Raw genomic sequence first — 10,756 nt, forward strand, 5'->3', positions numbered from 1 at the left:
CACACAATTCTAACATGCTGGGAATGCTGATTTCCAAGTTCACAAACAGAGAGGGGTGGGGGGTGGTTGCTCCCTGACAACTCCTCCAAAGGGCGGAGGTGGAAAAACTAGAAAAAGCCAACATAAGAACACCAAAGTACAGCAGTCTGGCATCACTTCAGGCAGGCACATACCTCAACAAAGGAAGCCCTGAGTGACAGTCCGGGGCAATACCTGAGGGGAACCACGACAGCCTGAATCTTCCGGAAAAGGCTAAATCACCTTCCAAATGTGCTTAGGCAGGCAGGGAGGTGTGCAACATATTTTTTAAAGATTTCCATCTGAAATGTTGTAAATGGTGGTGAGTTGCGTATTTTAATGGGATAATGCCCCTCCTTTTCAGGAGGAGTTCCTCCCTGAGGGCTCCAGAAGGCTGAGAGTTTACCCATCGATTTCCACTGCCCTCTCTCAGTGGCAGAACAGCCCGCCGATAAAGATGGGAACACCCTCATCACGCACTGGCTGAAAGAAGAAGCTGTAGCCCAAGGAATCCGGGGTCATTACTGGTTTCGGATGAAACACTGTCCCGAAGCACCTCCAATAAACCAAACACAGGTCATCCAATAAACCAAATGCAGGTCGTCCACGACACAGCTGACTGACCGCCTCTCCTTTTCAGAGGCAGCGTGGAGAAGGTGGGACCCCCCAGAGCCAGCTCAGGTTCAGATCCCAGCTCTTAATCTCAAAGGGCAGTCATGCCTTCAACATACCCAGCAGACGCCCACTAGCTGTGAGGCCCTGCTCTCTCCTCCCTTGACTGTGTGATCCGATATCCTTTCTGTTCTAACTGCTCCCTCCCAGTGTCTGCGGCCGCTGTTTTCCCTCCTCCTCCCAGATGAGCCCCCTGACGTCTCTTTACCTCCTCCTTGGCCACTTCATCTGACCCTAAAGTTTCCAATACACTCTCCACACATGCGGCTCCCAGGTCTCCACTTGCAGCCCCACCTTCAACTCAAAACTCTGGTCTCACATTTCCGACTGCCAGGACACCTCTCTCTAGGAACAGCAAGACAGGGCTGTGATCTGTAGCTCAAACCTGCTCCCTCTCCCAACTTTTCCCTCCCCTGTCACCCCCACCACCATCCTTCTAACCAAGCAAACCTGAAACCTCACCACCTCTGCCCGTCCATGTGGGAAAGGCAGAGTGCTACGCTTCAGTCTCTGCCACGGCTCTCAGCCACAATGCTGCCACCGCCACAGCTGCCACCACCCTTCCTCGCCACTCCCCAAGACAGCCAAGGTTCAGGGCATCAATGTGTCTTTCCTGAACTTTCTCCCACTGATTCCTCCACCACATGACTGCCCTCCATACTGCATCTTACCCTTCGCTCCCAGCTTCCAAAGCACCATTCTTATTCACACACCTGCTCAAAAGTATTTTGTGGCTCCATTTACCAATACTCTACACACAGCATCCAATACACATTAGTTGAATGATTTAAGTCAAAACCTGGGGAATTTCCTGGTGGTTCAGTGGTTAGGACTCAGTGCTTTCACTGCTTGGGCCTGGGTTTGACTCCTGGTCAGAGACCTAAGATCCTGCAAGCTGTGAGGTGGGGGAAAACAAACACAAAAAACAACCCCAAGACCTGGCCTCAAGCTGCTTCCCCTGCTTTAGATCTCACTGTCTTCCCTTCACTCTTTGGTGTCCCTGTATGGCCATGATGTGCGCTTCCCCCTTCTACACCATTGTTCTTACTAGCTCCTTTGCTTGGTGGGACCTCCCCAAACCAAGTTTACTGATCAGCATTCAAGACCAGTCTTAAATAGTATGCCTTTTATTACTGATCCCCCAACTTGGCTTCCCAGGTGTTGCAAATGGTAAAGAATCCGACTGCCAATGTAGAAGACCCAAGAGATGAGGGTTCTGTCTCTGGGTCAGGAAAATTCCCTGGAGAAGGAAATGAAAACCCACTCCAGTATTTCTTGCCTGGAAAATTCCATGGACAGAGGAGCCTGGTGAGCTATACCGCATGGGGTTGCAGAGTCAGACTGAGCATGTATGCACACACAACTTGTAAACTCTCCTCTTCTTCAAAATCCCAAGAGTACTCTGTTTATAATAATACTATAATTTATACCACTAGGCTTCCCTGGTGGCTCAGTTGGTAAAGAATCTGCCTGCAATGCAGGAGACCCAGGTTCAATCCCTGGGTTGAGAAGATCCCTGGAGAAGGAAATGGCAACCTACTCCAGTACTCTTGCCTGGAGAATCCCATGGACAGAGGGGCCGGGCAGGCTACAGTCCATGGAATCATAAAAAGTCGGACACAACTGTGTGACTTTCACTTCACTTTACACCACTAATTACATACCAGACACTTGTTTAATTCACACAACAAACTTGTGAGATAACCATGCTTGTTCCCATTCTGCAGGTCAGGAAAAACCAGTCTGAAGGTTAGGTATTCATGTGACTCACAGGGCTAGTGAGTAGAGAAGTCAGATTTAAACCCAGATCTGACCCTCAGGAGACAGAGCTTCACTGTCACTAAGCTGCACTGCCTCACTGCATCTTGCTGCACATGGTATGCTGTTTGCTTGCTGTTATTTCTCGACACCTTCTATGTGCCGGGCACTATTCTAAGCATTTTAAATGAATTAGCTTATTTAATTCCCATAACAACTCTGTAAGGTAGGCAGTATTGCTGTCCCATTTTACAGACAAGGAAACCGGGCAGAAAGAGCTTAAGCCCAAGGTCACTGCCCAGCCAGCCCAACTACAGAATCTGTGCTCTTAACTACACACTGCCTGCTTTTTATCTGCTTCCTCAGTTAAGCAGGCAACTCCCAGAGCAGAGTCTCCTCCACGTCTGACTCACCTACAGCCCCCAACACAAAGTTTGTCACAAAGGCGGCCTTGACAATAACCTGCTGAACTAAACTGCCAACAAACCTACCAAATACACGAGACCCATGCATCTATCTTCCTGTTAACACACGCATCACCGCTGGTTTCATTTCTCTCCCAAGTGAGGTACACACCACACCCCTGACACACCATCATATGCCTCTGTGTCCCCACTCCACTCGAGGTATTCCATGCATACTGGCACACTCTTCTTCCCTGATCACTTTTCAGCTCTTTCTCCCCACACATGAAGGACATGAGGAGGAATTCCCATGAAAATCAATGCAAAATCCCAGTCTACTTGATCCCCACTTTGGCAGACAGTCAGCAGGAATACAAACACTCAGTGACTCATACTTAGTTAGCCCTGTCTTCAATCACCTGTGGCCAGAACCCCAGAGAAAAGAAGCAGATTTCCTAGCATGGAAGTTCTCAGACAATGGGCAGGCCCAGACCCAGGAAGGCAGGAGGGGTGCGGGTGGGAGCTGTCCAAAGGATCCACCAACTAGCTGAAGGCAGATTGGTATGTCTTACATATAAAGCTAAAACTATTTTTTCTAATGTATATTTGATTAACCACAATGGCAATGTAACATCAAAGCCATGTAAAAGCTTTCCTGAATTCACAGTAGCTTTGAGTCATCTATTTTCACAATAAACAGATATAAAAATAACTACTATTTGGAAGGGGTACTGTGAATTACTGACTTTTAAAAATGTCTTCAATCTCGGAAAAAGTTGGGGATCACTCAAAGCAGATAAGAATGAAGTAACTGTAATTTCCAGAGAGGCTTGAAGATGCTGGCCCTGATCAGGAGCCAGACCTGTTCCCCTTAAAATCTTCCAACCCCAAACCCAATACCCAAGGGGAAGCAGCTCATTCCTTTCCTCCTTGGCTGGATAAGAATGTACTAGATGAAGTGTAATGAGCACAGGATATTACAAAACCTACCCAGGAAATAAGGAACAAATGTAAAGGGAGGGAATGAGGTCATGGGTAGGAGGAGAAGCAGTGGAGCTGTCACTGAGCCTGTCGTCGCTAGACGTAAGCAGAGTTTATCAGCGTTGACAACCACCATGCCCACAACACAGAGCTGAAAACAGACACATACATAGTTCCACATACACATACAGCCCTCCCCAAGCCTACCAAGTATTCTATCAAATACTTGTTAACATCTATTCAGTCACTGAAGAAATGTTTACCAAACACCTACTAAGTGCCAAATACCATACTAGGTGCAGGGAATTCACAGATGAACATCTCTACCTTTTTATCTCAAAGAACAACTCCCTCAATGGATATCTCACGAACACACACACACACCCACAGTGGGTTAGATACACAGCTGCCTCTCCCAGCTCCAACAGAGCTGACACAAACATTTAACTGATACACATCCAATATATATACACATGATACAACCACCGCATCACACACAGGTACCCAAACACATCTCAGACACACAAGCACACAACACACATTCCAAAGCACACATTTCGTACGGCTCACTGGGAGCCTCTGGCCGATGAATGCTTTCAGGGAATGAATACAAGGACTCTGGCTGCATTTTTCATACACCCAGGCCACTTCTGCCACAGTGAGATCATGGACCAGTGGCTGCTGTGTAGCTCAAATTTCCCTTCCATGTAGTCAGAAGGGTGTGGTTCAGGGACTTCCCTGGCAGTGCAGTGGCTACGACTCTGAGCGTCCACTGCAGCAGGCTCAGGTTCAATCCCTGGTTGGGGAATGAAGATCCCACACGCTGCTGCATGGTGCAGCCAAAAAAATCATCTCTAAAAAATAATTTTTTAAAAAATAGCATGTTTCATGCTATTTTCTTAAGAAGGCTTGGAGGGGAGAGATCATAGGGACCAGAGAATCAAGTTTCAGGTCATGAAAGATTCCTCATGAAGTCCAGTGTCTTACTGAGGTCTCCCATGGAAACACACGCACAGGGCTACCTACACATGCAGCCACGCCCTTACACTCACATACTACTTACTCTACTAGGCACAGGACTTTATTTGCCAACAGACCATTCGCACATGATACTCACACCGCCAGACTCCCGCACCTCTGCATGCAAGCAAACACACACAGACACACAATTTCACAGTTTAGGGAGCACCTGCACTCCTTGGAGAAAAGGCGAGAAGGTGCCAGATTGACTTAATACACACAGTTCCTGAAGATACATCCCACCACCAAGAGCCACTGAAAACCTCCCTTATGTACTCCTCTACCACAACTGCAGATATAGTCAGAATACTGGGCAAAGTACAGGCCTTCACCTGCAAACGTGGGCTACTCCTGTGGCTGTCCCCAGGTCCTGGGCAGGAGGACACTACCCGCAAAGCAGTCCCAGGGCCACACTAGTCTGTGGGCACACACACTCCTCAAAGACCCTACCTCTTGAGGGTAGACACACCCACAATGCTAAGCAGCCCACAGCTCCTAGGGGGACTGAAGGAAAGGACTGCACACCTCCGCTCCAAACGGCTGCCACACACCAGGGAGGAAGGAAGTGCCTATGCCCAGGCTCCAAACTGATGGGGAACCTCTCCCCTACTCCCCAGCCAGACCAAAGTGCCAACAGGGGCCTCAAAATCCCTCCCTCGCCCACTCCCTTAAACCTCACCTCACCCCAGGCCCGGCTCAGCCATCCTCGACCTTGTCCCCCCACCTTGCTCATCAAGGCCTCTTGCATCCCGGGTACTGGTAGAAACACCCCTTCCAGTCCTGATTTCATACCCAGTTCCAGAGTCCTCACCAGTCCTCTCCAGCCCCCCAATCTCCCTTCCACACCCCACGCTTGTAAGGGCTCCGACGTTCAAAACCAGCCTCCGCTTGCAGTCTCTCACCCGGAAGAGACGACCAGCCATTTTTTTCCCCCCTCATCAAAATCGTCGACTCTAGTCACCAACCCTGAGAGGCCTCAGCCACCCTCTCCCTCAAGCTTCATTCACTCTGAAAACACTCGCTTCCCGCCCTCCTGGCGCGTGCAGTCACCGCCTGACAATCACCACCCACCCTCTAACGCGCCGTGGGCTCTTCTCCCAGCGCCCAACGGTCTCCCGTCCGGGCCCTCAGGCGCGGGTCCAGTCGGGGCCTCTCAGGCAGGGCTTCCCACCCGCGCGCGGACCCTCAGATTGTGGCCCCGCCCACTCGTACCAACCACGCCCCCTTCTCCTAGGCCCCGCCCTCCCCGGCCCTCCCCGGCCCTCCCCACAGCGCTCGAAGGCCCCTCCCCCACTCACTCTCACAGGGCCGCCCCCCAACCTACCCACCGCCAAGAGTTAGGGTAGGGCCGCCCCCCAACCACCGTCCCTACTCACAAGGCCCCGCCCACACAGAGCTCTTCCACCGGCCCTCGCGGGCGCCTCACAGTCGGTCACCCATCTTCTCGCTAGTTGGCTCTCACTACACAGTCCTACGCACAGGTCGCCACGGAACCCTCCCTGGGGATACGGAGAGGCGCCCCGGATGGGCTCACGAGGCCGCGCCCACACAGGCCACGCCCACACAGGCCGCGCCCACACCGGGCCTGCCGTCAGGTCACGCCCACCCGGGGCACCCCGCCGCCTGTCCTGCTCCCTGGCTGACCACGTGCGCCCTCTCCTTGAGACAGGGGTCCTCACACGCCCCTCACAACTCGCGTGCTGGTACACACACCCGCCCTTGTGCCGGAGCCCGCGGACCGCAGGTGCCCCCCACAGGCCTGGATCCCGGGCAACCCTCCCATCCCTTACTCCCGCGTCCAGGCGCCCAGCGGCGGCTCCCCCGGGCTCACCTTCGCTGCAGAACTTGCCGCCGAAGCCCGTGTGGCTGCAGTCGCAGCCCACCTCGCCGGGGGCCAGCACGGTGCAGAGGCCGCCATTGGCACAGGGGTTGCGCGCGGGGGCGCAAAGGGGGTCGGCGGCGGCGCCGCGCAGGCCCTGGCTGCCCAGCAGCGCGGGGGGCCGCTCGCCCAGCTTCAGGTTGGCCAGGAGGCCGCGGAAGGGCGGCTCGTACTTGACGGTGCTGAGCGTGAGCGCCGAGAGTCGCACGTCGGGGGGGATGCCTCCCACGAACAGGTCGCTGGCCACCTGCATCTCGCGCCGCTTCGAGCGCACCTCGGCGGCGCGGGCCTCGCCGTCCACCGCCAGGGCGGTGCGGCGCGCGTCGCGGGTCAGCAGCACCATGTGCCAGCGGTCGTCGGCCACCGGCGTGTCCAGCTGCAGCGTGGCGGGCTCGGCGCACGAGAGCGTGAAGCGCAACCGCAGGCGCCCGTCCACCAGCAATAGCTCCAGGAAGTCGCAGTCGCCGCCGTCGTCCAGGTAGAGCAGCAGCGCGCGCGTGGCGTTGGTGCGCAGGCTGAAGCTGAGCTCGCCGCTGCTCGCCGCGCCGGCCCAGCGCGCGTAGCGCGCCCACTGCCCGGGGCCGCCGCCGAACTCCAGGCCGCCCGCACCCGCCGCGAGCGTCAGCAGCAGCAGCAGCGGCAGCGACGGCGGCCGCCACCGGTTCCCGAGCGCCATGCCTCCGGCGGCCCCGGCCCCGCCCGGCCCCCGGCCCCGCTCAGGCTTCAGAGCCGCGGGTGCATGGGGCAGGGAGGGGGCCGGGCGCCCCCCGCGCCGAGCGGGGCTCCCTCGCCGGCTCACAGTGCCATGGACCCGGCCGCAGGACGAGGTGCGCAGAGGCCCAGATGCCGGCTTCCCCCGGGCGGGAGCAGAGGCGCCCCTCCCCCGTTGCGGGCTCCGACAGAAGATGGGGGAGGGAGGCCTGCGGGGAAACGGAGAGGAAAGGGTTACTGAGGAGCTCGGAGGAGGGGAGGCGTCGTCGGTGTCTGGCTCCCCCTTCACACTAGCAAGAGATGAACTGTTTCCCTTTAGAACTGGAGGAGCCACCTTGACCTGGAGAGGGTCTCGCCACGAGGATGGGAATACTCGGGACCCAGCACTTGGGGGTGGGGTGGAGAGAGAAGGAGCGGAGATAACACCCTCTAGGGGCATCATCTAGGGTTTAAGATGCAAACAGGTAGGGAGGTGACACCTTAGAGTCCAGGAGGAGCCCAGTCCAGATGCCCTCACCCTCGCCTCCTATCAGGACCAGGGGCAGCTCCTGTGGGTGAGGCCTAGAGACTCCTCCAGCTGCTGACCACAGCTCCTTCCTCTTTGAGCTACCCAAGCTCTGTGCATGGTCCCACCACCTGCCATGGGCTCTCTCTCATCAGTTCCTGATGCTGGATAATGAAGTTGCTAAATAATTCATTGGGATTAATTAAATGCCAATTCGTCGATGGTATCCCTGAGTAACCTGGCTAGGAAGGAGGCAAGGGAGAGAAGCCAGCCAGGACCCAGACTTCCAGACCCCAAGCCCTCTCCTTCCATGCGAGGACTCAGGCACCTGATTCTGTGTCTACAATTCCCCCAAAACCACAATCACCCCCTTTCTGGGCCCCAACACCCTGCTCACCAGCCTGGGTCCTTCCTGAACCTAAATGTCTGTCACCCTCAAGCTCCAGCTCCCAGGCTTCAGCCTGGGACCTAGGCTGATACTTGGGCCTTCACTTCACCCCTGGGTTCCAGCCTCCTACCCATCCAGGGCTGGGGGAGCCACCAGGAGGCAGACAGCCTCATTTGCATAAAATTGCCTTTCTGAAATGATTACCCTTGTAACTGGCTGTCAGAGAGCAATTTATACCCCACGACAGGGAGGGGAATTTGCATCTCGTTAAACTCCGAGTCGTAATTATTTATATCCAACAACCCTCCTGAATATTGCATTGATTTTATTTTGGGGAGGGAGGAAGGGAAAGAGGTGGGGTGAAGCCTGAGAAAGAAACAGAGACGGGCCAGAGTTTAGGAAGAGACAGGGAAAGATTGAAGGGCAGGGGGGAGAGGAAGAAGAGAAATCGCATGAAAGAGAAGAATAATGGATGAGAGAGAAGGCCTGATGGGGAGAAAAAAGAGCGAGAAGATAGAGAAAATTAAATTCCAAATTCTGACAGCATTTATCAATGCCCTGGATGCTGAGCAGTTTTACAAATGTCATTTTACTTAATCAGTCTGAGAGGTCCCATTATTCCCATTAACGACTGGGGAATCCCACATATTAAAGTCTAGGGACTTGCCCAAGGTAGCACAGCAAGTCAGTGGGGAACTGGGACTTAGATCCATGTGCCTCTGACTCCAGCATGACAAAGGGCAGGGCAGCCACAGGTGTAGTTCAGAGAGGTGTAAGCCAAGAGAAGAGAAGACGGATCCTCGGAGAGAGAGAGAAGGTTGGATGGATGTGTTTCCTCCCTCCATGGGAGGAAGCTAGGGGTATGAAGGGAGAGAGAAAGCTAAAGCCCCCCCCCAACCCCCACAAAAAGCCAGGTGAAGGATGAGCAAAGAGTTGGGGGACAGGATGGTTGGAGTGATATGTATGCAGAAAGAAGATGAGTCAGAGACAGCCTCAGGTGGCTGGCAGTAGAGTTTGAGGAGCCACCTCTAAGAGACCCTCAAATCCAGCTCTCAGGTCCTTCCATCTGGCTCCTGACTCCCTCCTCCCCAACCCTACAGGCTCCAAGAGGGTCTTAAGAGTCCTGCCCCAGCCCGCCTCCAAGGACTGCCCCTTCCCAGACAAGAAGGGAGGCGGTCCAGGCAGGCAACCCCCTCTCTCTCCAAACACTGTCGCTGGTTATATATAGCTTTGCCACTGCCTCTCCTCATTGGGTAATAGAGATAATTAACATGCGCGGGCTAATTAGCCAATCAAATTAAATGCAGCACCTGCTCCCAGCCTGATTGACGCCCTTACCTCCCCCCACCCCGCCCCCCCCGCGCCAACACACACACACACACACACACACACACACACACACGCACCCTCACCCCAGCCCAGAGCAGGGGAAAAGGACCCTCAGGCTTGGGGAAGGGAAAGACCAAACCCCCTCTTCTTCAGAAGGAGCAGCCAGAGACCCCCCGCAGAGGCGCAGCTCCAGACGCCAGAGAATGGCATCCTCCCGCCCTCCCCAACCACCCCCCCAGGGTCTCAGTCTGGCCTGGCCTCTCTTCCAGCCCCCACCCCCACTTCCGGACACTATTTTGGGGAGGGAATTAATTAGCTATCGATTTCTGCTGGCAGAAGGAATAGGATTTCGTGCTGCTGTCCAGTCTGCCTCGGCCTCAGGGATAAGGAAGGGGATTCGTTCCCCGGCCCCGCCCCCCAACCCAGTGCCTCTGCTCACATCCCCCACCCTCTCCAGAGCGGCAGAGGGGTCCCTGCTGACAGAGCCTAGGGGCAGGGTCTCCCTAGTTCAGGAAGTTGGCGGAGGACAGGAAGTGAAGGATGGCGGAGAAGGCCTCCAGAGACTGGAAGGCAGCCGCCTGGGTCCTAAAAATCAGAGGAATGTTACCTGTTTGGGGGATGGAAGTGGCGGCCGCCAGAGAAGGCAATGGCAACCCACTCCAGTACTCTTGCTGGGAAAATCCCATGGGCAGAGGAGCCTGGTAGGCTGCAGTCCATGGGGTCGCTAAGAGTCGGACACGACTGAGAGACTTCACTTTCACTTTTCATTTTGACTTTTCACTTTCTTGCATTGGAGAAGGAAATGGCAGCCCACTCCAGTGTTCTTGCTTGGAGAATCCCAGGGACGGGGGAGCCTGGTGGGCTGCCGTCTGTGGGGTTGCACAGAGTCGGACACGACTGAAGCGACTTAGCAGCAGCAGCAGCAGCAGTGGAAGTGACAAAGTGGGGAAGAGTCCAGGGGATGACTCTACAGGTCTTTGTGTGCCCAGATGTGGAGGGAGAGTGGCAAGGGAGCGGGTGCTGTGGGCAGGCAGGTGCCTGGCAGCGGCTGTGGGGGCAGAACCCGGGCTTCTGCGGTGCCCCCGGGAGGG

The 10,756-nt window shown here is 55.0% G+C and overlaps 1 protein-coding gene across 9 annotated transcripts in view; it reads right to left on the reverse strand.

Annotated features, from left to right (window-relative positions):
- Positions 1 to 10,391, reverse strand: part of NRXN2 (neurexin 2) — a 103,837-nt gene extending 93,446 nt beyond the window's left edge. For 3 of the 9 annotated variants that reach the window (XM_059882985.1, XM_024987243.2, XM_024987242.2), the window contains exons 1-2: positions 10,273 to 10,389; positions 6,685 to 7,652 (exon numbers count right to left, since the gene is read on the reverse strand). In XM_059882985.1, the coding sequence (XP_059738968.1) occupies positions 6,685 to 7,652; positions 10,273 to 10,382 (1,078 nt within the window). In that variant the 5' untranslated portion in view covers positions 10,383 to 10,389. Of the gene's footprint in view, positions 1 to 6,684; positions 7,653 to 10,272 lie in introns of those variants that run through there. The other 6 variants (XM_059882986.1, XM_024987250.2, XM_015461276.3 and 3 more) reach the window with 6 other exon arrangements.
- Between the last annotated feature and the right edge of the window lie 365 nt (positions 10,392 to 10,756).

This window comes from Bos taurus, chromosome 29, assembly GCF_002263795.3.
Source record: "Bos taurus isolate L1 Dominette 01449 registration number 42190680 breed Hereford chromosome 29, ARS-UCD2.0, whole genome shotgun sequence".
Classification (NCBI taxonomy): domain Eukaryota; kingdom Metazoa; phylum Chordata; class Mammalia; order Artiodactyla; family Bovidae; genus Bos; species Bos taurus.